The sequence below is a fragment of the Columba livia genome, chromosome 17 (assembly GCF_036013475.1).
Source record: "Columba livia isolate bColLiv1 breed racing homer chromosome 17, bColLiv1.pat.W.v2, whole genome shotgun sequence".
In the NCBI taxonomy this organism is placed as follows: Eukaryota; Metazoa; Chordata; class Aves; order Columbiformes; family Columbidae; genus Columba; species Columba livia.
The window spans coordinates 10,547,469-10,573,173 of NC_088618.1; the positions used below are offsets into that span (position 1 = coordinate 10,547,469).

Genomic DNA, 25,705 nt, shown 5'->3' on the forward strand with positions numbered 1-25,705 from the left:
TATTTATTTTTGTTAAGTCTTCCTATTTGATCTTGGGCAACCCACATAATTTCTCTGAGATAGGATTAATAACAGCTTATCTCACACTGAACTTCTTAAAATGTTAATTCATTAATACATGAAGAGCTTTGTGAGGCTTCTAAGTAGAAAGCACACTATGAGGCAGAATTTTCCAATGCATGATGACATGATTCCAGGAATTGTAAATAATGTAGAAAGACTTTTTTTTTCTTTTTCACAGAATCCCAGAGTGTCAGGGGTTGGAAGGGACCTGGAAAGCTCATCCAGTGCAATCCCCCCATGGAGCAGGAGCACCCAGATGAGGTTACACAGGAAGGTGTCCAGGCGGGTTTGAATGTCTGCAGAGAAGGAGACTCCACAACCTCCCTGGGCAGCCTGTTCCAGGCTCTGCCACCATCACCAGGAAGAAGTTTCTTCTCAAATTGAAGTGGAACCTCTTGTGTTCCAGTTTGCACCCATTACCCCTTGTCCTGTCACTGGTTGTCACCGAGAAGAGCCTGGCTTCATCCTCCTGACACTCACCCTTTATCTATCTGTAAACATTAATGAGGTCACCCCTCAGTCTCCTCTTCTCCAAGCTCAAGAGCCCCAGCTCCCTCAGCCTTTCCTCACACGGGAGATGCTCCACTCCCTTCAGCATCTTTGTTGCCCTGCGCTGGACTCTCTCCAGCAGTTCCCTGTCCTGCTGGAACTGAGGGGTCCAGAACTGGACACAATATTCCAGGTGTGGTCTCACCAGGGCAGAGCAGAGGGGCAGGAGAACCTCTCTGACCTACTGACCATCCCCCTTCTAATCCACCCCAGGTACCATTGGCTTCCTGGCCACAAGGGCACAGTGCTGGCTCATGGTCATCCTGCTGTCCACCAGGACCCCCAGGTCCCTTTCCCCTACACTGCTCTCTAATAGGTCATTCCCCAACTTCTACTGTAGCCTGGGGTTGTTCCTACCCAGATGCAAGACTCTACACTTGCCCTTGTTATATTGCATTAAGTTTTTCCCTGCCCAACTCTCCAGCCTGCCCAGGTCTCTGGATGGCAGCACAGCCTTCTGGCGTGTCAGCCACTGCTCCCAGCTTGGTGTCATCAGCAAACTTGCTGATAGTGCACTCTATTCCCTCATCCAAATCATTGATGAATATATTTAATAATATAGGCCCCAGTACTGACCCCTGAGGCACTCAGTAACTCTGCCTTCTCTGTATCTTCTGTCACCAGGGCACCCACCCCGTTCATCAGTGGGCCTACATTGCCTGTGGTGTTAGTTTTATCTGCCACGTATTGAAAAAAGCTCTTCCTGTTGTCCTTGACCCCTCTTGCCAGGTTTAATTCTAAGGAGGCCTTAGCTTTCCTAGTTGCCTCCCTACACCCTCTGACAACAGCCTTAGATTCTCCCCAAGTGGCCAGCCCCTCCTTCCATGAGCTATAAACTCTCCTCTTCCACTTGAGCACACCCAGCAGTTCCCTGTTTAACCACGCAGATCTCCTGGCTCCCTTCTGTGACTTCCTGCATGTCTGGATGCTCTGATCTTGTGCCCGCTAGAAACAGTCCCTGAACACTAACCAACTATCTTGGGCCCCTTTACCTTCAAGCAGCCTTGCCCATGGGATTTCCCCCAGCAATTGCCTGAAAAGGCCAAAGTTTTCCTTGCTGAACCCAGGGTTGCAATTCTGCTTGCTACCCTGCTCCTGCCACATGAGATCCTGAACTCCACCATCTCATGATCACTGCAACCCAGGCAGCCCTCAACCTTTACCGCTTCAACCAGCCCCTCCTTGTTAGTGAGGATGAGGTCCAGCAGTGCACCTCTTCTAGTCGGCTCCTCCACCCTTTGCATCAGAAAGTTATTGTCAAGGCACTGCAGGAACCTCCTAGACTGGCTGGCTGGTCGAGTAGTCCTTCCTTTATGAGGATATCTGTTTCAAATTCTTATGGTAATAATTAATTGTTACCATCTCTCAAAATCTGTAGGAGCACAAGTAATTGTATTTGTTCACTTTGTAGATTAAGACTTTGATCAGAGAACAAAGCACTTCAATGTAGGTCAAGTTGTAGGTCCATTACAACTTAAAAGAACCCAGCAAAAGAACCCGCAACACACTACACCCCCAAACCCAACACCATAGGGCTTCTCTTATCTCATGGAAATATATTCTGTGAAAGCACTTATTCTTAGCATTTATTTTTCCTGTGTAGAAAAACATGTAACAAGGAATTGGTGAAATGAGAAGAATGAACTGTAGCTTAAATGTTGTTGTAGATGATGGTGTACAAGATTAATTTCTTTCTGCAATATGCAAACATGGAGTTTTACTGCTCTGGGCATATGTTGGTGAATACATGGATCTTTTGCAGACAGGAATAGAGATGGGGTTTTAGTTGGGATGTAAAATTTAAGCTATGAACTTAATTATTCTCCATAACAGGAACCTTGTATATTCTTCCTTATGTCACCCTAGTGAAAGGACATATGTTAAGGACATTTTGGGCTTGTCACTTGTGCTTTTCTCCTATCAGGAAAGCCCAAGAGGAGATGATTTCAGAGCTCAGGCAACAGAAGTTCTACTTGGAAACACAAGCTGGAAAGTTAGAGGCCCAGAATCGAAAATTAGAAGAACAATTGGAAAAGATGAGTCACCAAGATCACACTGACAAGAACCGCCTGCTGGAGTTAGAGACGAGGCTGCGAGAGGTGAAAACTTGGGTTTCATCCAAATAAACTTATTTGAATGTACCCCACTTTGAGTATTATAGTGAGAAGTAGAATTACATTATTTTTGTTCTATGTGTCATTAAATAAATAGTATTTTAAGGTGTATTAATTAGTTTGGTCTAGCAGTACATTTTTTCTCCTAGGAGTGAAAAATAAAAGATTTAAAAAAAAAAAAAATTTGCTCATTAGAAGGAGATTAAAGTAAGTACTAAGGATTTGTCATTCTTAGACCTTTAGATCATCTTACTTTCCCAGAATCATATTTATAGTTTTTGTACAATATCCTTATAACGTTGTTCAGCTAGAGTGGGTATGGGGTAGAGAATAAAAATTCAGCTGTGTAAAATGACCTCTTCTAGTCGGCTCCTCCACCCTTTGCATCAGAAAGTTCTCGTCAAGGCACTGCAGGAACCTCCTAGACTGGCTGGCTGGTCGAGCAGTCCTTCCAACAAACATCAGGGAAGTTCAAATCCCCCACCACAACCAGGGCCTGTGACTGTGAGGCTGCTCTCAGCTGTCTGTAGAGGCCTCTTCAACTTCCTCACCCTGATCTGGCGGCCTGTAACAGACACCCACAATAGTATCACCCTTGCCAGCCTGCCCCTTAACTTTCACCCATAGACTCTCAACTTGCTCCTCATCCGTGCCTGGACAATACTCAATACATTGTAGTTGCTCCCTCACATCGCAAACTACTTCAACTTTTATCCTGTTTATATCAATGTTTGATATGTGATATTGAAGTCACATCTGGAACTATTCTTGTGCCCTTATTGTTTTTTCAAAACGCCAGGTTGTTTTTAACCTTTTTGTAAGCAAACCCGTAGTTTTTAGGTAGCAGACAAAGCTGCATCCTTGACTTCTCAGTGACTTAAGCGATCTGTCAAGATGTGATTGTTGGGATAGACACAGCAATGGAATCTTAAAGTGAGGTCTCAGATTAGATTACATTACCTATGTTTTCTTTGTTAGTAACTTGTGTTTGGATGCTACTTTTTCTTTCTTCAGGTTAGTCTAGAGCACGAAGAACAAAAGCTGGAGCTCAAAAGGCAGTTGACAGAGCTGCAGCTGACGCTCCAGGAGCGGGAGTCTCAAATCACGGGGCTGCAAGCTGCACGGACAGCCCTGGAGAACCAGCTCCGCGAAGCCAAAACTGAGCTGGAGGAGACCACAGCTGAGGCAGAGGAAGAGATTCAAGCTCTCACGGTGAGCCCTCAAATTCATACTAAGAGCTATACATACAGATTAGAATTTTGTAGGTGCATGTTTCATGAAGAGGTTAAAATGAATTTATACTATTTACTTTTTAATTTTAAGAACTAGACATGAATTGTGCATGATAGAGGCAGGAATGGTTAAACTGTCACATTTTGTCAGTCTTATTATCTTTAACTGTACAAATGCTTCCTAGTAGTGGCTCATCGCTGCCAAAGCTGATTGATTGCTTGCAAGAACATCATTACTTTTGTGACAAGGTGAAAGTTGCATAGGAAGTTGTTGTTAGGAGTTCTGCTCTCTGATTTACTTATTTAAATAATACCTTATGAGTTTGAAAGTACTTGATGATCATAAATGTTTTGATGATTTTTTTTTTCCTATCAGTTATCCTGCTTTGAGGATGTTTATTTAAAATCCTAGGAAAATAGTGCTGTTAGCACATAATTTTATTGCAATGCTTATTTCATTAAAAATTGTCATATGTGTCTTGCAGTCTCTGGTGAGGTGTGTGAATGATATAAAGAAAAAAAAGACTAAAAGTTCAACTCCCCCCTTTGTTTTTCCCCACTCCCAGTAATGGGAATGCTAAATTCTAATGCTGCTGGTTGCTGTCTGCTGAGCACAAAAAGATGCTTTCAAATGATGCTTTCAAACTGCTTGGTGCTAAGAAATGTTTCCTTCATAACAGATTCCCAAGGCTGTGGGGGGAGAGGGTGCAGAAGTACATGACCAGCTACCAGCTGACCCAGTGAGGTCTGCAGTGACCTTCCAATCCAGTTCTTTTCCAGTGTTGAAAATGTGCATTCTCTTGCTCCAGGGGCATTTGATCAAAGAACTGTCCCGAATATTTCTGCCATTGCTATTTTTCAGAAGGGGTGGGGGGCTCAGCTGGGATAGGTGCTTGTGTCATGTTGATGCTTTGGGAGAATGGGAGAACAGGGCAGAGCTGTTCTAAAGCAGGTACGCGCTGGGAAGGCAGAGCAGCAACACTGGGGTTTAAGAATAACTGAATTGAACATGGCATCGGTTTCTTTTTTGCTCAAAACTGAGGCGGACCCTCCCAGCTGAAAGCTTTGCATAACAACTAATATCACTGCCCAGGGGATGGCGATGTGCTTGAGACCTTTACCCTACACCACCGGTGAAACAGATGAATATTTATGCCCTGTGTTCACTCAGTTATTGCTCCAGTTAATCTGGGGCACTGGTAGGGCTGTCGGACCAGCTGTTTTAAGACAGTGCAGTCGGGTGGGCTTGGGAGTACTTCTGTTATGGGTTTTTTAATATCCTTTTTTTATTTTTCACATTGCCTGTTGTGCTAAGATAGCTTTTTAGCTCTCATATTTGACTTAGCTGAACAGCTTTTTCCTGTTTAGTCTCTTGGCTCTAAGGAAAACGTTCTGAATGAAAAAAGGTGGCTGGATGTGCCAGGGCCCTAACCTTTCATTTGTTAAGTTTTCAGATAGCATATGACACTAGACACTAGTTAAATGTTTGATGAATTTTGAGAGAGGCCATGAGGCTGAAACAAGAGCTTTTGCTTTGTCATGCTTTGCTTGTAAATTAGGAGGTAAAATGGTGCATGCAATACTGCATTCTTAATTAAGTATTTGCACTTTTCTGTACTTTGGATGCTGTCTTCTGATTGTCATGTTTCATCACTGCTTTTTTGAGATGCTTGCGATTAAATGGTGCTTTATGGTAGGATTCAGGTAGATTGGCAGAGCTGTTTGTGATAGCTTGCGCAATACTTCATTATGGTTTCTTTTTGCAAGCGTTAAATTGTATGCAGTGTTTATTTGATATGAAATACCAATCTGGACGTGGACCAACTCAAATTTAAATGTCAAGAATGTATAAACTTACCATGGAATTGACATGTCTTCTGGTGACCATGTCAGGTGGGACCTTTTACATAATTCAGTTCTCAAGTTTATACATTTTTCTGAGGTGGTTCAGAGTTGGGAGCATAAGTGTCTTTTGATTAAGTAGGTTGTGACTTTGCTAATCAATACTTTGCCACTACAGAACACTTTCACAGCCCACAGCATCTGCCCTCCGAACTTTGCTTGCCGGTAGATTGTTCTGCAGTTTGTTTAGCAACAGCTGTTGGATTCGAATTCTAATGTATGAAAAATTGATGATTAACTTCTTACCTCCTTTAGGCACATAGAGATGAAATCCAGCGTAAATTTGAAGCCCTTCGTAATAGCTGCACAGTGAGTATTAAATACAGATCATTGAATTATTTTGAAATTAAGGATAAGGAAACAAACAATTTACTTATTTAATCCTTGATGACACTAGTCCACTAATGTGGAGTTCTGCCTTCAAGGTGTTAGTAGGAGCTAGATGGATTGGATTTGATTTCTCTTAGGTTTCAGATAAACCTCAGTTTTCCGGTTTTAGTCTGATCATGAAATTGATACTATTCTTCTTTTTGGAGAAGGAAGTAAAATAAAAGATCTCATTGCAGTGCAGCTAATAAGAATGGTGTAGCCGCTGCAAAAAATGATTGTAGGTGAAGATCTTTTCTGCTCACAAGAAGAAAAGATCTACCTGTCCAAATCCTGAGCTGCATTGCAGATCTAGGCCAGAGCAGAGAAGCCTTCATGCTACTCTGGGTTTTAAAGAGGACTTTAACACTGTTTGAATAGGCGAGAAATGTTGTGTTTCCACATAATATGTTGATGTCATCTGCTCAAAGAGCAGAGAGGGCTCTAGGATCCTAATTTGCTTGAGATCTTTTGATGTGTTTTCAGATAATTTTCATCAAGCCAGGACAGATGTCTGAGGGTTTGTCAGTCAATAGGGTTCCTGCAGATTAACACTATCTTGAGACTTAAGGTGGTTGATGGAGAGCACCTGGCTTCCAATGACATGAGTTACAAGAGGACCACGGGCTTCTGGATCAGCGTTGATTTTTGATCTTTCTGTGCTTTTTCTCCTTATCCCACCATGTAAACAGGGCTCAGTTGCTGTATTGTTTGGGTTTTTTTTTAAATCTTGATTGTTTCCCTACTTCCAGTGATTTCCTCAAACTTATTTTTTCTTGCTGTGGGACGAAGTACCTAATGTACAAGTTCTCATCTTTGAAAAATAACTTTTGAGGATGAGAGTTATTCTGTTGTCCTCAGTTGCTCTTTAGCGCTAAGGAGGGGATTCTTCTGTTCGTAGAATATACTGATATGTAGAAGAGAGGAAGCAGAGCCTACCCAAGTGTGTTAACCTCTATCTAAAAGAAATCCTGCACAAGAAACTTGTCTTTTTGTTCCCTTCTCCATTTATTTAGCTTGATCCTCTAGCTCCAGATGTGCTACCATGTACCTGACATCCACAGCTGTCTTCTTTTGTTCTGTCTTGCCCTTTGTACAGTGCGACAGCTTTCTCTGGAAATGCTTACATCATCTCCATGCAGGCAAAAGCCAGTTGTAGAAAATCTGTAGCTTCTTTTCACCACATGGTAGGCGGCCTTCCAGTGGTTGTAAGGCATTATCTAGTAACACTTCAGCTCTGTAAGTGTGGTGAACAATCTCCAGCAGTGAAGAGTGACCCGTAACATTTCAAGAATGTTGAGAGCTTCACAGGTTTTGCATAAAAAGATTTCTAAAAGTGTTGTGCATTGTAAGGCCCTTCAGTGGGATAAGTGAGATCAGACATCCTCATCAATAAGTAATTAATTAAATAGTTCCTCAATGAATAATACATGCTCATCATACATTCTCTTTCCAGCCCTGGAGAATACATGTATAATTTAATTGACCATGGCTAGAAACTTGTTGTTCTGTGTTGGGAGCAGCTCTGGCTGCCCGGCCCGTCTGCTGAGGAGCACCCGGAGCAAACAGGACAATCTGCTCAACAGGAACGTTTACTGTGGTGCCTTCCCCATGTGTTTCATCCTCATTTTTATCTCATTGTGACCAGTATGGTGCAGGCTTTGCTTTTGGATGAGCGTGTGATTCTACTTGAAGGTGATTAGAATATATACTTCTTTTAAAAGAAGATAACACTTCAAGGGAATAACTGTAATATGCTGCTACTTAGCAAGTTTTCAACAGATATCCTTTTTAAGCTGAAACAAACCTCTTGAACTAGTCTGGCAATCTTTGGTATGAAATTATTTTTTAGTTATTCTTAGTAAGAAGCCAAAACCAGCATAGGAATTATGAAAGTAAGATCAGACAGGGGAAAAAAAAGAAAGATTGAAGTCCTTCAGTACTTTTGTAGCACTCAAAAGAGAAATAAAACACCTGATGTACTTTGTTTGGTATTTCTTCTGTTTTTCTAGCTTCACGAAGGTCACAGCTTCCAGCTGTAGAGAAGGATTTCACCTCACGTGTGTCTGCTTTCATTGTGCCCTCATTGCAGCCCGTTCTTCCTTTTGCTGAGGTCTCTGGCCAAGCAGACATTTTTAGGTTCTCTTATTTGTTCATTTAAAATTTGCTGTGGTTTGAGGTGCATCCATAGACACCATCACTTTGTTATTGGTCATCATTTCTGCCTTGTTTGTGAATTTCTATTCAGTTGCTCTGATACCTCTGCATTATTATTCTTGTGACATCTCTCTTTTAGTATTGCAAGTCAAAAAGAAAATGTTGGCTTTTGCTTTCTCTGTCTCTCAGTTGTGCAAGAAATAATAGGGTACATCAGTATAAAAATTGTAAATTGTAGTACCTGCTGTACACACACACAGACGCATGTGGGAGCACACGAAGAGCGGTATTGTATCATAATCTTTTCCCAATGGCAGCTCATCCAGCAAATGTGTTGAGGGAAAAGACAAATTCCCTACATTTAAAGAACTATTATATCAAAAATATGATCCATTTGAGTGTTAAAAGATTTTCTAGGGAATCAGAAAAAGATACAGGAATAAAAGGCATTTTCTTAAATAGGAAAATTTATGTATTTGTCAGTTGTTTCTGATTTGTGGTTTGTTGTTGGATTATCAGCGTATGTGAAGTTAAAAATGCACCTAAGTTATCTAAAGGATAGTAGAATTGTTCCAAAAAGAAAACATTCAGTAAGCAGGTGGTAAAGTCTATGAATATTTAGAAGAAAAGGATCCTATGAAGTATTTACACTCAGCTGAGTAAAATGCTGTTGCTATTCCAGGGAACCACCAGCTGAATCTTCTCGTTTCTTTCAGGTACAGGCTGTTGCTTTTACTCGAGCAAGGAGAGTGGCATTTCTTAATACTCATTAGATATTGCATTTCCATTTAGTCAAGATTTCTCCAACAGAACAGGGTTTATCTCTCCTCCTTCAGGTTCTTCTGTCATCATCTTGTCTTCCTATCTGAAGAATGACCAGGCTTGTCTTTGGCGCTTGTCTGTGCGATTGGATATTGAGGCGTTAAATCTGCAAGCCCGTGAGCCACATGTGTAGTTTAGTCGTGCATCAAGTCCTGCTGACTTTGGTTTAAGATCCTGATTCCACATTAGCCCAGTGAGCTGGCATACAAGAATGATCTCTGGTCTTGAGAACTCCAAAATTATGTCTAAAGATGTTTTATACTTTGATGCTACAGAGTAAAGGCATCTTGCCCACTGTAACAAGGCCGATGCCCAGGCAAAAACTTCTATATGGCTTTGTTAAATTTGTATAAAAAGAAAAACAAATTGGCTGTTGGGAGGGAGGGGTTACCCCCAATTCTCATTTCACAGAAAATGTGATGGCAGATGCTTTGTAGCTTGTGTAGCCTGACAAAAAGCCAGAGACTTGTAGGGTGTGGACGAGGCGCTGCTGTGACAGAGGCTAACGGGACATCACCATGGACGATGTCACTGGCGTCATTTGAGGATGGGGCTCATGTTGGCAGAGGCAGCTCCTCTTCTGGGCACTGGGATGGGGGAGTAGAGGAGACTCAGTGTTTTAATGATGGGTTGGTGTGGGAAGGAGAGGAATGCGGACTGTGCAACGTCCAACCACTCTGCAGCTACTAAGGAGAGCAACGTACCTGAGGCTAAGGCATGATGAGTTTTGGGAGACTGAGATCTCCATGTAAGGTGTGTTTCAAGTCACAGATGTTGTCTGTTATGGAAAGGGGAAGAAAGTGAGGAGTTCGTTGCTATATCTTGATCAAACAGGTAGAGATAGGAGGCTGGTGTCTGTCTGCAGCTGTGTTCATTAAGAGCCTTGGTATCCTGCTCCACTACAGTTGTTGGTCTGTCTCCACTGGAAAAGCGAGAGTGCTCAAGAAACAACCACACAATCAGATTTTCATTAGAGACGTTGTGTTTCATGAATCATCTTGATTGGAACCTAAACAGATGGGCAGCAGGAACTCCCCTCACCCAGCGGGGAGTCGTGTCACTTGGACTTCTGCTGACAGTTTAAAAATCCAAACCTGTTAATTTAGGTCTAGCAGAGGCCTGGCAAAGGCTGCCAATGTATGCGGTACAGATTCTTTAAAAAGAAATGGTTGTCATCTTTCCAGAGAGCCTGGAAGAGCTGTTTGCTCTGTGCTCCGCTGCTTTAGATATTTAAGTCCTTGTCTTCTGTAGGAAATTGGAACATTTCAGTTGGGACGTGTGGCCAACTATGCTCTGGGATTTTAATTTTTCCCATTTAATGAAGTATCTTATTCACTTTTCTTTGACATCTAGGCGAAAATGCCTCTAGAACATATTTGTTATAGTTGAATATGACTTTTACGGAGCTTTCCAGATTCTGAAATTCTTTTTATTAAGGCGGTTTCAAAATTATACTGAGGTTCCTTTCTTGTCTGTTGTGATGCCGTTGGTTTTGAGTCAGGAGGTCCAGGTATCCATCCATCCATCCATCCATCCATCCATCCGGTGCTCCTGGCCTTTCAGTCATGAAAATGAGACTCTGGAAATGGCCCCATTGTTGTTCATATTTTTCTTTCAGTTGAAGAGGAATGTGGTTTAGAGCGTATAGTATAATGCTATTCTGATTAAACAAATGGACGCTTCCACTTAGTTAAAGGCCAGGCTATTGCTCTGGTGGATATTTTGCTTTTCACTGATTGTTGTGCTGCCACACTTTTTTATTTCTTCATTTATCCTGTGCTACCATCCATAATGCTGGTCCTTTGATAGAAAATATTTCTTAAAATTTCTCTGCTTTTCCTGGTTCCATAGAGTGTTATGTCTAGTCATATAAAGGATTGCTAGACAGATTCATCAGGTTGTACAGCTTCCATTGCACCTCTTGTTCCGTTCTCTTAAATGTCACACTTTGGAAGCCTCTCTGAGAGGTATTTGCCTCGTTTCACTTGAGGAGAAATTGAGGCAAATCAGGTAAAGTGCTTTGGCAGAGGCTCCTTGTCAGTCAGCGGCAGATCCGAGGATACAGCCAAACCCCTGACTCTCGATCCGGTGCTTTAGATGTGACAGTTCTCTCTCAAATAATAAATTGCATTGCAGCGTGTTTATACTCTAAACCAAATAAAAAATAAATCAGGCTATTTTCTGTAAGAAACAAAAACCCCTATTTCTGTTCAGAGTGCACTCCTGTGCATAAAATGTGCTATTACAATATTACTTTTGTTTAAATTTGAAAAAATTTAAAAGCCAGGTCATCTCCTTGCTTGGCAATAAATGGTTCTGTGAGAGGAGAACACTTCTTCAAAACACTGTGCTCGCTGACAGGTGATTTAATTTCTTTTTCTTTCTAGGTGATTACGGATTTGGAAGAGCAGCTGAACCAGCTCAGTGAAGACAATGCGGAACTGAACAACCAGAATTTCTTCCTGTCCAAACAACTCGATGAGGCCTCGGGGGCCAACGATGAGGTTGTCCAGTTGCGCAGTGAAGTTGACCATCTCCGGCGGGAGATCACCGAGAGGGAGATGCAGCTTACCAGTCAGAAACAAGTAAGGCTTCATCAGGCTGGGTCACAGTCTCTTGGTCATCGCTAGCCAGTTCTCTGAAAGGCAAAATATTCTCTTCAGTTTGGAAACCCATAAGGAATGAATATGTTTCCAGGGGCAATGGCTTAAACCACCTATCGCTTAAGGCTTCCTTCCCAGAGCACTTGAGTGAATGCAACTTTTTGGTATTTCCCATAGTATTTTTGTGCAATTTTCTTTAGAAATGTTGCACTCTGGAGATATTGTAACTTAGAATTATTCATTTGAATATTGTGACCCTGGAAATTTTGAAATTTTCATAATGAGAAAGACCTGACATTAACGGCAATCACAAGTGAATGTATGGAAGCCCTGAAATAAACGGGTTGTGATTTACCAGCTTATGTTTGCTGCCAATTTGCATGTACTGTAATTTAAATGGTAAAGCTGAAGCTTAAAGTGCATGCTTGCTGTGGGATGTGAGAATTGATAGGAGGATTTATTTTTAGACTATGGAGGCCTTGAAGACAACATGTACGATGCTGGAAGAGCAAGTAATGGACTTGGAGGCCCTGAATGATGAACTCTTGGAGAAAGAGCGGCAGTGGGAAGCATGGAGAAATGTTCTAGGGGATGAGAAGTCCCAGTTTGAATGTCGAGTTAGAGAGTTACAGAGGATGCTGGATACTGAGAAGCAGAGCAGGTCTGTCCTCCCTCCTCCTCCTTTTATTAACTTTTATGAAAATGCTCTATAGAAGCTAGTACAAAAATTATATTTAGAATAGGAGTTGGAACTAAATATAAATTCTCGTGAGGTAGTTCTAAAAATGGATTATTAGTTAATAATCATTCACCAGTGATATTGTTCCTTCTGTTTCTTTGCAAGTGAGCGATTCGTGGGGAGTGGTGCTTATCATTATAATTTATAAATGTCTTGATTTCTTATCTTCTACTTTATTATATGGAAAAATAGTCTTTGCTCCTAACTGTTCCTGTGGGGTCTCGAAATTTTCCGGCTCTAGTTCCAGCAGGGGCAGGAACAGCGTTACATAATAGAAAAGTGTTTCAGCAAACAGTCTGGCTTTATGAAGTAACATCTTGAATTTGAGGCAATCCCCTGAAAGAGTTATTGATGCCACTGCATGCTAGGAAGAGGTCAAGCCCAGCAGGGAGTTAGGTAACATTATTTTCCATTTTAATACAGAGTGAGAGCAGATCAGCGTATTACTGAATCTCGCCAGGTGGTAGAACTGGCTGTCAAAGAACACAAGGCAGAGATTCTGGCCCTCCAGCAAGCACTAAAGGAACAAAAACTCAAAGCTGAGAGCCTTTCTGATAAGGTAAGTCACTTTCAACCCTAGACTTTCATAATTAGATGAGATACTTTTCTAGAGATATTACTTGTAGAAATGTGGGTTTGAGCAGCTTTTTCAAGATGTTAGAGTGAATTAGAAAGACTGGAGGTCATGGAATAGAATTCTGTCTTCAAGCCAAAGACCTCGCATTTCCCTTTGAAAAGGACTAAAGCAGAAAGCAGCCTGTGGTGCCTGGAGCGTACACTGAAGTCCTTCAATAACTCAATATCTGCATTTGAGCAATGGCTTAGCAAAATGTTTGGTTGGTTTTCCCCATTATAGTAAGATAAGGATAGTTATATCAGTTTTCTTTAGTGTGTGCTTGGTGAAGCTGGACTTTAAGATTGTGGAATGCTGTATTTGTCAGTGTTTGATGTTATTCTGACCATCTGTCCCACCTGCCTAGCTCAATGACCTGGAGAAGAAACATGCCATGTTGGAGATGAACGCACGCAGTTTACAACAGAAGCTTGAGACAGAAAGGGAGCTCAAGCAGAGGCTTCTGGAGGAGGTAACCTAGGACATTCACATTAGAACTTCACAAGAAGGTTCCACCTCTTGACGGGGGAAAGTTGTGTGATCAGCAGTGTTACCCATCCAGCTTTCTGCTGTATAACTGGGGAGATTATTGAAGTTGGAGGGGTTTTTTTTTGCTTAAAACTTCACAAAGCGTGCAGCCATGTCGGGGAGCAGTACGAGAGACAACTGCTCCTCAAGGGCTCTGAGCAGACCAAGGGCAAGGGCTGTAGCTCAAGGCCAGCTCTGAGCCAATGTGCTGGCCACAGATGAGGCTTCTCACAGCTCTTTGGTCATAGTTGAGCTTGGTTCACAGAAGCCTGGTCCAAGGTTACACACCTGCACCAACTCAGCGAGACACCGAATGCAGCAGCCAGAGCTGGGCAGCAGGGGAAGAGGTTGCAGAGGAGGATTTTGGGGAAAGGGTGGTGCCAGGTGATTAGACAGGGCAATTAGAGCCTTTGGGTGTACTTGGGGTACTGACAAGTCATCCCAGAGCTGAGAACTCCATTATGCTTCACAGTAAAAGACTTCTGGTGCTTGCTTCATAACATATGAGCGTTAATGGTTTTCACACTCAGAGACTTTCTCATCAAGAAAGTATAAAACCAGAAAGAATTGGGAGTAGTTTATTATGCGCTCTTTTCTGTTCTTAGTTGGAGACAAAGATGCAAACAATTGGACATAATTTTCCTTATCTCATATAACTATAGAGGAAGGAGTTTATCCTGGTTTATAGGAAATAATATTTTTTCTTTTATTACGAAGAACTGAGATGGTTTCTGGTGATTGTACAGAGAGCTTGAGAAAATGGCCTTGAGAAGTTCTTCGTGCGTGTGCCGTCTTAGCAGCAGTTAAAGCATTTTAAATGCTTAAAAAAGCAAATAACTGGAACATGCAGTTGAAAGAAATGGTGTTGCTGCAAATTAATATAAATACACTACATAGAAATGCTTGTTTAGCCATAACATGTTCTGAAAGGAAGGAAAACTTCTAGAATATGGTAATTTTCCAGTCTTTGAAGAATTGTGTGTTTATGTTTAAGTTCCGAAATGGTGCAGATTTTACAAGGAGTGATAACATTTAATAGCTTTTCTTTAAAAACGAGCAAACAACCAAACCGAAACACTGGCCTTTGTTTTCCTGTTAACAGCAGGCAAAGCTGCAGCAGCAAATGGATCTGCAAAAGAATCACATCTTCCGCCTAACGCAAGGGCTGCAGGAGGCTCTAGATCGAGCAGATCTTCTGAAAACAGAAAGGAGTGACCTGGAATATCAGCTGGAAAACATTCAGGTGAGGGCGAGGAAGGAGTGGGCAGGACTGTGCTCCCCATCCTGAAACCCCCGCCCTGTGGGGCGCTGGGGTGTGATCCGCCGTGTCTGTGTGACACTTGCCATTGACTATTTTTAGCCTTGTTCTGATACTGAGTTTCCTGTTTCTTCTGTAAAGATTCAATTTCTATGTGTGTGTGTGGTTCACAGGTTCTCTATTCCCATGAAAAAGTGAAAATGGAGGGCACTATTTCTCAGCAAACCAAACTCATTGATTTCCTGCAGGCAAAGATGGACCAACCAGCAAAAAAGAAAAAGGTGGGTGAAAAAGGTTTGAGAGGCATGGAATCAAACGGTGGTTTTGTAATTAGTTATGTGCTGTGTATTCATAATATTCTGTCTTATTTTTCTTTGTGTAACACAAATGCGTCCTCATTTAAGAGCATTCTGAGTCACTGAATGTGAATGTTACTGCACAGAATTTACTCTTTGTTGCTTTTGCAGTATTTTGTTATGCCTACAATACTTAATTACAGCCCAGTAGCTACACATCAGTGAGGCTGTAGGACAACAGAATTTTAACTGTGGTTTTTGTTTTGTTTTGTTTTTTTAATGGTAAGTATGTACGTGTGTATGAGCAGATGTTGTATCTAGAGTGGTTGTCTTGTAGTTGCAGCATAGGATTGACTAGTCAGGCAGTGTGACTTGTGTCACATCTTTGTCATAAGCCATTCTGTTATTTTGAATTAAGTAATTTAATTTTAACCACCTATTTTGAGATCCTCTGTTTAGATGCTTTCGGAAACTCAAGGTGTGAGTACTAACAGGTAACGCATGTCCCTCTTTAATTAATCCATATCTCAACATTTTCTCTCCAGTGCCAATATGAACTAAAAGTCCATCCTTACGCATATCAGAGTTGCCATTGGGCCCTCTGGCCGGGCTGCCACTAGCTAGTTGCACTGTGCCTAGTTTAAGCCATCTCTTACTAGGAGTTAGGAGTTGTCTGTGTGTTTCTGTTGCTAGGGCCTGTTTAGTCGGCGGAAAGAGGACCCTTCTTTACCCACACAGGTTCCCCTGCAATACAATGAGCTGAAAGTGGCACTGGAGAAGGAGAAGGCTCGTTCTGCTGAGCTGGAGGAGGCTCTACAGAAAACACGCATTGAACTCAGATCTGCTCGTGAAGAAGGTAGGGGTTAACAGAAAAGGTGAATCTGGAAGGAGACACACGTTTTTGGTCTGAAAACGTGCCTTTAATTGTGTGCCACCATAGCAATAGCATATGTTGTTTAATTCTTATCTACTGCTGTGAAGATGCAGTACGGCTACACTTTTTTCTGTGGGTGGTAACCACTGAATGGTTACACAGAACCACTGCTGTGAACTCGTGTTTCATATCGGTTATGTTGACGAGTGGCATTTATCTTGTCTGTAGCCGCTCATCGGAAAATATCAGACCACCCTCATCCATCCACGCCAGCCACAGCCAGGCAGCAGATCATCATGTCTGCCATAGTGCGCTCGCCAGAGCACCAGCCCACTCCCATCAGTTTGCTCGCTCCGCCCTCCAGCCGCAGGAAGGAATCTTCCACACCAGAGGGTACGTTCTGGGTGAAACTTCAACGATAAAGTAATGATTGGTAGGAATTGTTTTAAGGGCGTGTTTATTTAAAAGGAGTGTGTTTCTGTACTACTCTCTGCATTGATCAAATGGTTGTTTATGGCTGTTTCCTTAGCAGTTACATTTTTACTTGTCTAAAGAGAGGAGTTGTTCTGCTGAGCAGAAAGGTTCTATCAAGACTTTTTGTGAAGGGAAAAGTCTTCAGTTAGGCATAAAAGGGGGATACTAGGTGAAAGACCACATTGATATAATATTAATTAGAAAAAGGGGATACCCTTCTATATCCGTGAGAATGGAGGGGAGAGGATCATCAGAAAAAAATTAAAGGATTGAGGGCTCCACTCATTTATTCTTAGTTATCCAGTATTCCAGAGTGAGACTGAACTAAAACCTCCAGCCTGAAGCTGGAAAAAGCCAGAACCCACAAACTGGTCCAACCATCACAGACAGCTGGGGAGACACAGGGTGCTGGACGGGTGTGTGACATTGGTATGGGGAGATGTCCCCGGGGCAGATCATGGGCAGCGAGAGGATCATGTTCACCAGTACATGATAATGCCTTGAAAGATAAACTGTGTCAGTATAGACCTATATGTGCTTTAAGAGATGCCGGTGCTGGTGGCTGCCATGAAGGCGGCCAGCGCTGCGTTGATCACAGCAGTACAGGTGTCGAAGGGTTTGTTGGCTGTAAGCAAAACTGAGAGATTAGTTTAGCACATTGTAGGAATTGGAGCTGTGTTCAGACTTGAAACGTAGATGTATTGATTGACATAATCTTGCTACAGCAAACATTAGCCATTTCAGTGCCACAGTCTTCTCAAGCAGCACATTCTGCTCATCTGATAAGGTAATTACTGAGGTGTTAATGTAGCTTAAGATTTGCAGACTGCAAAGGAAAATAGACAGTGTCTGCGTTCTGCAGGGCTTTGATGCAGAAATGTAATCACTGTTTATTATCTTGGCCTTAATATGCCAAAACTTACCATAATTTTCATCCCTATCACAGTTTTCACCCTGATAATGAATTTTGTCCCTTCCAGAGTACAGCCGACGCCTGAAAGAGCGAATGCATCACAATATCCCACATCGTTTTAATGTGGGGCTAAATATGAGAGCAACAAAATGTGCTGTGTGTCTGGATACGGTGCACTTTGGACGGCAAGCATCTAAATGTCTTGGTAAGAGCAGAGCGTGTGCATAAACTAAGTGTAACTGGACGGTAGAATGAAAAGCGTCAGCTGCCTAGAACGGATTTGCAGTGAAAGCTGAAGAAAGGCCCAAGTGTGAAGACTTTGAAACTAATTGGTGCAAACATTCTACATTAGAAAACATCTGATGGTTTAGAGTGGATGATTCTTGGAAAAGCTGGGCTTTGTGGGTTAGAAGTTGAGGCAGCTATGTCATGATATTTTTGTCATTTAACAGAAGTTTTTCCTCTGTCCTTTTGTCAGAATGCCAGGTGATGTGTCACCCAAAATGCTCAACTTGCTTGCCAGCCACTTGTGGACTGCCAGCAGAATATGCCACGCACTTCTCTGAAGCGTTCTGCCGGGACAAAATGAATTCTCCCGGTCTGCAGCTGAAGGAGCCAAGCAGCAGTCTGCGCCTTGAAGGGTGGATGAAAGTGCCAAGGTATAAACATGAGTCGGTGCCATGTCAGGTGCTGAAACATTTGGAACAGATCCTTATATTGTCCTGGCTCTTACAATGTGATAATCGGTACATGCCACATGCCCGTTACAATTAATTCTTGCCACTGAAGTTTGCCTTTCTAGGAGTTTTGTTTTATTTGGAATTCAGGCAGAAAATCCAACATGGCTTTGTGCTTGTTTTCTTCAGGAATAATAAACGTGGGCAACAGGGCTGGGACAGGAAGTATATTGTCCTGGAGGGAACGAAAGTGCTCATTTATGATGCAGAAGCAAGAGAAGGTAACTGCGCATTTCTAGGAAGAACATTTTTTATAATCTGCAGAAATTGTTTGATGAGTTGAGAGGTTTGAGGATGTTGCCCTTTGCTGTGGCCATACCTAATTGAGCTAAATCTTCTGTAATAGGGCAACACTATTGCTTTTTCAAATCCTTAACAGTTGTACTAGCTGGTACGTTGTAAAAATCCAGCTGTGAAACAAACAGGGCGTATCTGCGTATTTTGCTATCACAATTATTTTCTTGCTATTTACTTGTTTGTTGTTCTTTCCTAACGTGTCTCCCTGTTCTCCCTGCAGCTGGACAGAGGCCTCTGGAGGAGTTTGAGCTCTGCCTTCCTGACGGTGACGTGACAGTTCACGGAGCTGTAGGAGCTACTGAACTTACCAATACAGCAAAGACAGGTGAGAATCTTATGTAGCTGAGGTCAAAGGGATTTCCTCTGGCTTGCCATCAGCTGGCATTCTGTTTGGCTGAACAGCATTTTCTCCCTTGAACTTTGACTCTGTAACTGTGTAATTTTGAGCTTACCTCTATTTGAATTAGGTGAATAGGTCAGTCATGTAGATCTAGTTACACACAGGCGGTTGCTTCTGTCATGGTCATTGAACTGTGAATAATAATCATGAAGCCGAATGGAAGTAAATTTGAAGAGTCTTGTAACATACTTAGAAGCACTCTGTCTATTTACATTTCTTCTCTTAATGCTTTCTATCAAGTGTGAAGTGTCATAACTCTTGCCACCGTTGTGCTCTCACCAGAAAGTCATTAACTTAGAAATACTGCGGGGTGTATACAATCTCTTCTTATGAAAAAATGTTGATGTTTTGTTTTGTATGTATTGAATAGAACTGATGAAAAGATCATGTATGTCTTGTCTTTGACATTAAAGGATACAGATTGTTAACAACAAAGGTTTCCATAACCAATTTTTACAGATTTTTCTTGAACAGTACAGGGAAAACTTTAGTCAAGTGACTGGTTTTGTATTTTTTTTTTACAATGGTATTTCTTTCTCTTTTGAATAAAAGGCAATATATTATTTTTATTTAGTACAGACAGCGTTGTATGTATGGTTTGCATACATCCAGCTAATATTTAGCTTTAAGTAGCTGGGCTGTGCAGGACCTGTAAAGGAGAAACCTATGTATAAATTGCCATGGTAACACTTCATGTTAAATACGACTTCTCTCCAATGAGGCTGAAAGGTGTTGATTTTAAGTCCACTGACAATATTCCAAAAACTAATCTAAGTCTTATTCTATCTATATAACATCTCAGATGTGCCATATATCCTAAAATTGGAGTCTCATCCACACACCACTTGCTGGCCTGGTAGAACACTCTACCTGTTAGCACCCAGCTTCCCTGACAAACAGCGCTGGGTCACAGCACTGGAATCAATAGTGGCAGGTGGGAGAGTTTCCAGAGAAAAAGCTGAGGCTGATGCTGTGAGTATCAAAGTTTCATTTAATAATAAAATATTCTGGGAGGGAGCAGAGTTTTGCAAAATGATTTTTCGGTATTTGACATACTGAGGTTTAACCGAAGGTAAGTTATTACTTCTGCCTTATGATGTACAAACTGAGTACCAGGAAACTAGTTTGTGGTGAGACAGATGCTTTATGTTACAATCCCCTCCTTTAGCCTTGGGGAGTGTAGTAAGAGGATCCCTAAGTTATCTGTCTGTAATTCCAGCAAACAAAAACGGAAGAGCAGTTAGGACATGGTTTATAATCTCATAATATACCACATCAAGTGAGCAAACCAAGAAAGAAAGAAAAAGAAGCAAAAAGCTCCCTCTCCTCTCATTCTTACAGAGTTGGGGGTTTTTTGTTTCTTGGCGGGGAGGGCTGTGCGTGGTTTTTAGTATTTCTCATAAGAATAAGAGGTTAAATGGATTTGTTTTGGTTTTGCATAGCCTTTTTCATCATTGATGCACCGATAACTCTGTTTTCTGATAAAGGGAGATTTGATTCTATAGCACTGCATGTTAGAATGTTAGTGCTGGAGGAGGGAATATCTGACTCGCAGGAAATCATCTCTTTCCTCGTGCTGGCATTCCCGTTGTCTCTGAGGAAAATACATCCTCCCACCACCATTTGGACTCTTTTAATCCATCCCCTAGGAAAATGTCAGTGCTTCACTGCAGGACACTGCGGGGAATGGAAAGGATAAGGACGGCAATAGGTTCTGTCTGAGTTTAGGTTAATTCTGATTGGTTTGCCTGTGTTTCAGGTAGATAACAGTTTACTAATTCTTTTGTAGGTGGTACCCCTGCAATATTTAGCTTTCTGAGATAAAGAAACCGATGCCAAGCTTTTTGCCTGTCTGAAATGATGACCTTACGTTGTTAAAATACTAATAGAGAAAGAGATAAAGATTAACTCAGCAACAACAACAAAATCTTTTTGTCATTTGCAGAAGTTGCTTGGCAACTCCCTGCTGAAGCTGGAGGGTGAAGACCGCTTGGATATAAATTGCACAATGCCCTTCAGTGACCAGGTAATGGCAATGTTCAGCTGGGCCTTGCAGAGCACTGGATGTTTCATTCATAGAAACGGTTTCTGAAGAGCGACGTGTGTAACTACATACTTGTTTGCTTTTTCTCTTTGGTGGCAAACAGTATCGCCCGGGTTTGCTCTTGCAGCTTTCCTTGTTCTCCTCGTGTGGTGCTCATTTTATTTCTTCCTGTGGTCACTGCAGGTGGTACTGGTGGGTGCAGAAGAAGGTCTCTATGCCCTGAATGTACTGAAGAATTCCTTAACGCACATCCCAGGAATGGGTGCTGTCTTCCAAATTCACCTCATCAAGGATCTGGAGAAGCTACTCATGATAGCAGGTGTGTGCTGCTCTGTGTGCTGCTGAAGCGTGTGGAATTGCTCTGTACCGCCAGGGGGACTGCGCTGCCGGAGGGCCGGGCTTTCCTTTAGAGTCAGTGCAGGATTGTTTCCTTTTTTAATCAGTTTATTGTCAGGAATCACTTTCTGTGGTTAACACGATATTTTCTGAGCTTTTCCTGTAAATGAATATATGAATGGAGGCTCAGTTAAACCTTCACGAGAAAGCCATTTCTCAGTTTCCAGAGCTGAGGGAGAGATGAACCAGAAAGAAAACATTCCTAGTTTTGGGGTTCATTTTAAGTTCAATGTAACAAGTGTTGACCTGGTTAGTGAGCTTGGCTCTTCCTAAACCTTTCTTTTTGACATAGTTAACCATTTGAGGATGACGATGTCATCACTGTTGCCAGGAGTCAACAACTCAACCTCTCTTGCTCCAAACACTAATCAATGTAACAAAATTGAGACTTCTTTCATGGTTTGTTTAAGATTCCCTTATGAAAGAAACACCAGCTTTAATCTCTCCATCTGTGGTTTTCCAGAGATAATCCTTCCTACACTGATGTGGGCATGCTGAACATCAGGGCGTATCTTCATCTGAAAGCCCAAATTATCAAGTGTCCCTATGACATTTGTTGGGAAAGAAAAGCAAATTCTTTCTCTTGTTCTGTTTGTTCTGCATGTTCCCCCTTGTAAAGAGAAAGAAGCAACTGGAAAAATGAACTCTTACACAAACTGAGGAGGCAGCAATGTCAGTGTATCACCAGACTTCTGAGAACTGCGCTTGGTCTGTAACGCAGTTTATTAGGGCACTTCTCAGAACTGCACAGCCAGTTCTGGTGGCACAGGGAGGCTAAAGAACCTTTTACTAAAGATGTTCTGCAGGGTAAAATAACTCTTCCTGGCTAATTTTGAATAGTGTCCTAATGAGGCCACTGTGACCTACTAGACCTTCGCAACACTAATAACCCTCAGAGAGAACGATTGTTCTCCCAGTGGATTTAGTGCCTGTTGTGTGGTTGGGTTTTTGTACGTTTTCTGTTTCACTTTTAATAGGAATAATATAGAATGAATTCTACATGGTACCTTATGACAGTTACCACAGTAACAGCCTGTGGCGATAAGCTGCCGCTTAGGTAACACAACAGACTTTTGTAGAGAATAGGGAATTTTCCCTCGATGAAATGTAACCGTTTTTGTTTCCAGGAGAAGAAAGGGCTCTGTGCCTTGTTGATGTAAAGAAAGTGAAGCAATCTCTAGCCCAGTCTCACCTCCCAGCCCAGCCCGATATCTCACCGAATGTCTTTGAGGCTGTCAAAGGATGTCACCTGTTCGCTGCTGGCAAGGTAGGGCACAGCTCCCTCCCTTCAGACTGTACGTAGTTTAATATTAATGACATCAGCATCTTTATTTCACTGGCAACAAATCCAAGGTCTATGTTCTCGCTTTAAATCTTTTTCATCAAGGAGAGTGTAGGGGCTGAAGAGCAGCTGAGCTGGAGGCCGTATGGAGCATCAACTGCTGTACTGAATAAATCCAGTCAGGATGATGGGATGGTGTAGCCTACACTGCTACATAATAAGAAATACACCATATAGTATAACTGCCTCCTCACAGTTGACTTCAAGTTTGAGATTTATAATTAGTGAATTCCATCCACTCTTTGTTCTTGAATGTCATCTAACAGTTTCCAGACCAGCAAATGTATTTAGGCGTTTGCATCACTGGATAACACTTGATATTTCCATTAGTTCCTAGTTTTAGTGTAGAACATTCAGCCACAGCAAAAATTCTCATTGACAGTTCATTCTACAGACTACTTTGACAACAAATGGAACAGCATTCATTTCAAAGTGGTGTTTAAGGTAACAGTTTCAGGGATTAAAATGTAGGCCTGACCTGTTTGAATTTTTTATCCCTTTTAATGAAACATTTTTTGTGGAAAACCGTATTTTTTATTAACTTCTTTCAAGTATAAAAGAAATGATAGAAGCAGTTCAAATTCACGTTCTCTTTTGAGAATGTGAAGAGGGTTTTATTATTTCGCTAACTCACAAAAACTACTCTATTAAAAATGTATTTGCTTATCTCCGCCAAGTTCTTTTTGTGGCAAGAGGTACTCAGATCTGTTTCCCATACTCAGTGTTGGAATGAATTCATTATTACCATCCTGAACTCTGCTTGTAATCATCCTTACAGGTTGAGAACACTCTTTGTATCTGTGCAGCCATGCCCAATAAAGTGGTTGTTCTGCGGTACAACGAGAGCTTGAGCAAGTTCTGTATCAGAAAGGTAAGCTGGGTAACTCACATATTGCACCAAGACTTTGCTTTGGAGCAAACATCTCTTTTTGCATGCCCAAGAACATTTGTTTGCCAGCTGAAATGATAACAAATTGCAACACACACCAAAACTGGAGTAGGCAGCAATTGCCTTTAATAAGAGCTGGCTTATTTGAAGAGACACAGAACAGAACAGTGATCGTGGGATGTGTCAGGTCATACAAAGAAGGACAGAAGATTGTGTTTGTTTGTCTTCCTTTTGCTTAAGGTGCCATCAAGCTAATTTCTTAAGTGTTAACAGCAGAGATGCTTTAGCGAACTGATTGTTTCTGTTGGGATAATCACAGCGAGGGACGTGCCCAGTGCCAAGAGTTCTGCTCTGTGGTTCTACAGAGTCTGGGACTTGGCTGGGGTCACTCCTGCTGCTGTTGTCTTGGGATCTTCCATTGGCCTTTGCAGCAGCTGCCATGATTCCTGGTGACTTCAGGCTAGGAAGTGATTGTCCTAGAACAGCTTTTATAAAGATAAATGTGGTGATATATAATCTTCCAGAATAAGCAAAATCTGTAAACTGTTATAGGGAACTAATATTGGTCCATACTTGTTTTGCAGGAGATCGAAACCTCTGAGCCTTGCAGCTGCATCCATTTGACCACGTACAGCATCATCATCGGAACCAACAAGTTCTATGAAATAGAGATGAAGCAGTATACGCTGGAAGGTAGGAGGCACTTCCTGAGGAACGCACCAAGTGGCTCCACGGATTCTTTTGGTGGGGCTTTTCTAAAGCAGTTTGGGGAAAAAAGAAAGACAGTTGTTGCTGATCAAGCTCTTTTTCTCCATTCTCTTTGCAGAGTTTCTGGATAAAAATGACCACACTTTGGCCTCTGCTGTGTTTGCTGCTTCCACCAACAGTTTTCCAGTCAGTATCATCCAGGTGAACCCAACGGGGCAGCGGGAGGAGTATCTGCTGTGTTTCCATGGTAAGTGGTAGATGGTTGTGCAGATGTTGCGCCACATCTGTTCTCTGATACATGAACTGCCATTCTGCTGGAAAGAAAAGCTGAACAGAGACAACATTCTAGGACCTGTAATGAATATTTGTTGCAGGCTGTGAATCTAAGAGCCCTGAAAGGTTGTGTGTGGTGGGTTACACAGTAAGATGCGCAGGGCATTGGCACTACAGTAATGCTGCTGGTTTTGGTCATTGTGCTTCTGGCTTCAAGTTCTTGGTGCCTGTGGATCAGTTGCCACACACAGGGGAGGGGTTGTAATCAATGTTAAGTGCAAACAGGTGTGTGATTATCCTGATAAAATGTTAAGGGCTTTTCTAATTTTGGTTCTCTTGTCTGGTTTCCATACAGACAGATGAGAATTTTTAATCTTCTTGTGATGAAATAAAAGAGGGTGTTATTTGTTCATATAGCTGCTTTTGTTGGCCCTGTAGGATAATGTCATGGAAATGTCAACTAGGGCACTCGAGGATTTCAAGACAGAAGGCACCATGTCCCTGTCAAAAAGCCCAAGGTCAATCACCTTTGTCCCTCCAAAAATAAATGACATGGCGTTGCTTTCCTTTTCAGAGTTTGGTGTCTTTGTGGATTCCTATGGAAGACGCAGTCGGACAGATGACCTGAAATGGAATCGCTTGCCCTTGGCCTTTGGTAGGTGTTGAGGGACATTCACCTGGATTATGGGAATTATTGAACCTGGGAAGCATCCTTGTGGACGGGTGTTCTTCACTCAGTGCTCCTGCTTCCTCTTCCCTCTCCCAGATCTCTCAAACTATGGAGATTTCCCATGGGTGAAGCTCATTATAAATCCAAATGGCAGACCTTCTGAGGTATAAGCCATTTGAGGAAAACTAAACCAGAGTTATATTTTCTTAATGTTCCTAGTCTGACAATGACCGAACTGGATAGTGGAATTTTTGACGATGCTTGGAGGTTTCTGAAACAGACAAGAACATATAATGTCAGTGTGATTCCCTCAGGCTTTTTGCACTACCTGATGGGATTTTGTTAATAGTCTGGTTTTAATGCCTTTTTCATGATACTTTGGTTAGTAAAATTCTTGAGACAGATACAGTTTCAAAGCAACAATTCTTTAACCTTGAATCTCCCTA

General features: G+C 41.9%; 1 protein-coding gene across 10 annotated transcripts in view; it reads left to right on the forward strand.

Annotated features, from left to right (window-relative positions):
- The window catches only part of CIT (citron rho-interacting serine/threonine kinase), a 75,454-nt gene that overhangs the window by 44,501 nt on the left and 5,248 nt on the right, over nt 1-25,705 (forward strand). For 6 of the 10 annotated variants that reach the window (XM_065033762.1, XM_065033764.1, XM_065033763.1 and 3 more), the window contains 23 exons: nt 2,537-2,711; nt 3,741-3,938; nt 6,116-6,169; nt 11,593-11,790; nt 12,276-12,469; nt 12,971-13,106; nt 13,528-13,632; nt 14,791-14,931; nt 15,120-15,227; nt 15,936-16,098; nt 16,345-16,509; nt 17,571-17,708; nt 17,982-18,162; nt 18,370-18,461; nt 18,758-18,862; nt 19,740-19,909; nt 20,883-20,963; nt 21,165-21,300; nt 22,505-22,644; nt 23,498-23,590; nt 24,193-24,301; nt 24,435-24,563; nt 25,164-25,244. In XM_065033762.1, coding sequence (XP_064889834.1) covers nt 2,537-2,711; nt 3,741-3,938; nt 6,116-6,169; nt 11,593-11,790; nt 12,276-12,469; nt 12,971-13,106; nt 13,528-13,632; nt 14,791-14,931; nt 15,120-15,227; nt 15,936-16,098; nt 16,345-16,509; nt 17,571-17,708; nt 17,982-18,162; nt 18,370-18,461; nt 18,758-18,862; nt 19,740-19,909; nt 20,883-20,963; nt 21,165-21,300; nt 22,505-22,644; nt 23,498-23,590; nt 24,193-24,301; nt 24,435-24,563; nt 25,164-25,244 — 3,092 coding nt within the window. The remainder of the gene's footprint in view (nt 1-2,536; nt 2,712-3,740; nt 3,939-6,115; nt 6,170-11,592; nt 11,791-12,275; nt 12,470-12,970; nt 13,107-13,527; nt 13,633-14,790; nt 14,932-15,119; nt 15,228-15,935; nt 16,099-16,344; nt 16,510-17,570; nt 17,709-17,981; nt 18,163-18,369; nt 18,462-18,757; nt 18,863-19,739; nt 19,910-20,882; nt 20,964-21,164; nt 21,301-22,504; nt 22,645-23,497; nt 23,591-24,192; nt 24,302-24,434; nt 24,564-25,163; nt 25,245-25,705) is intronic. The other 4 variants (XM_065033766.1, XM_065033769.1, XM_065033770.1 and 1 more) reach the window with 1 other exon arrangement.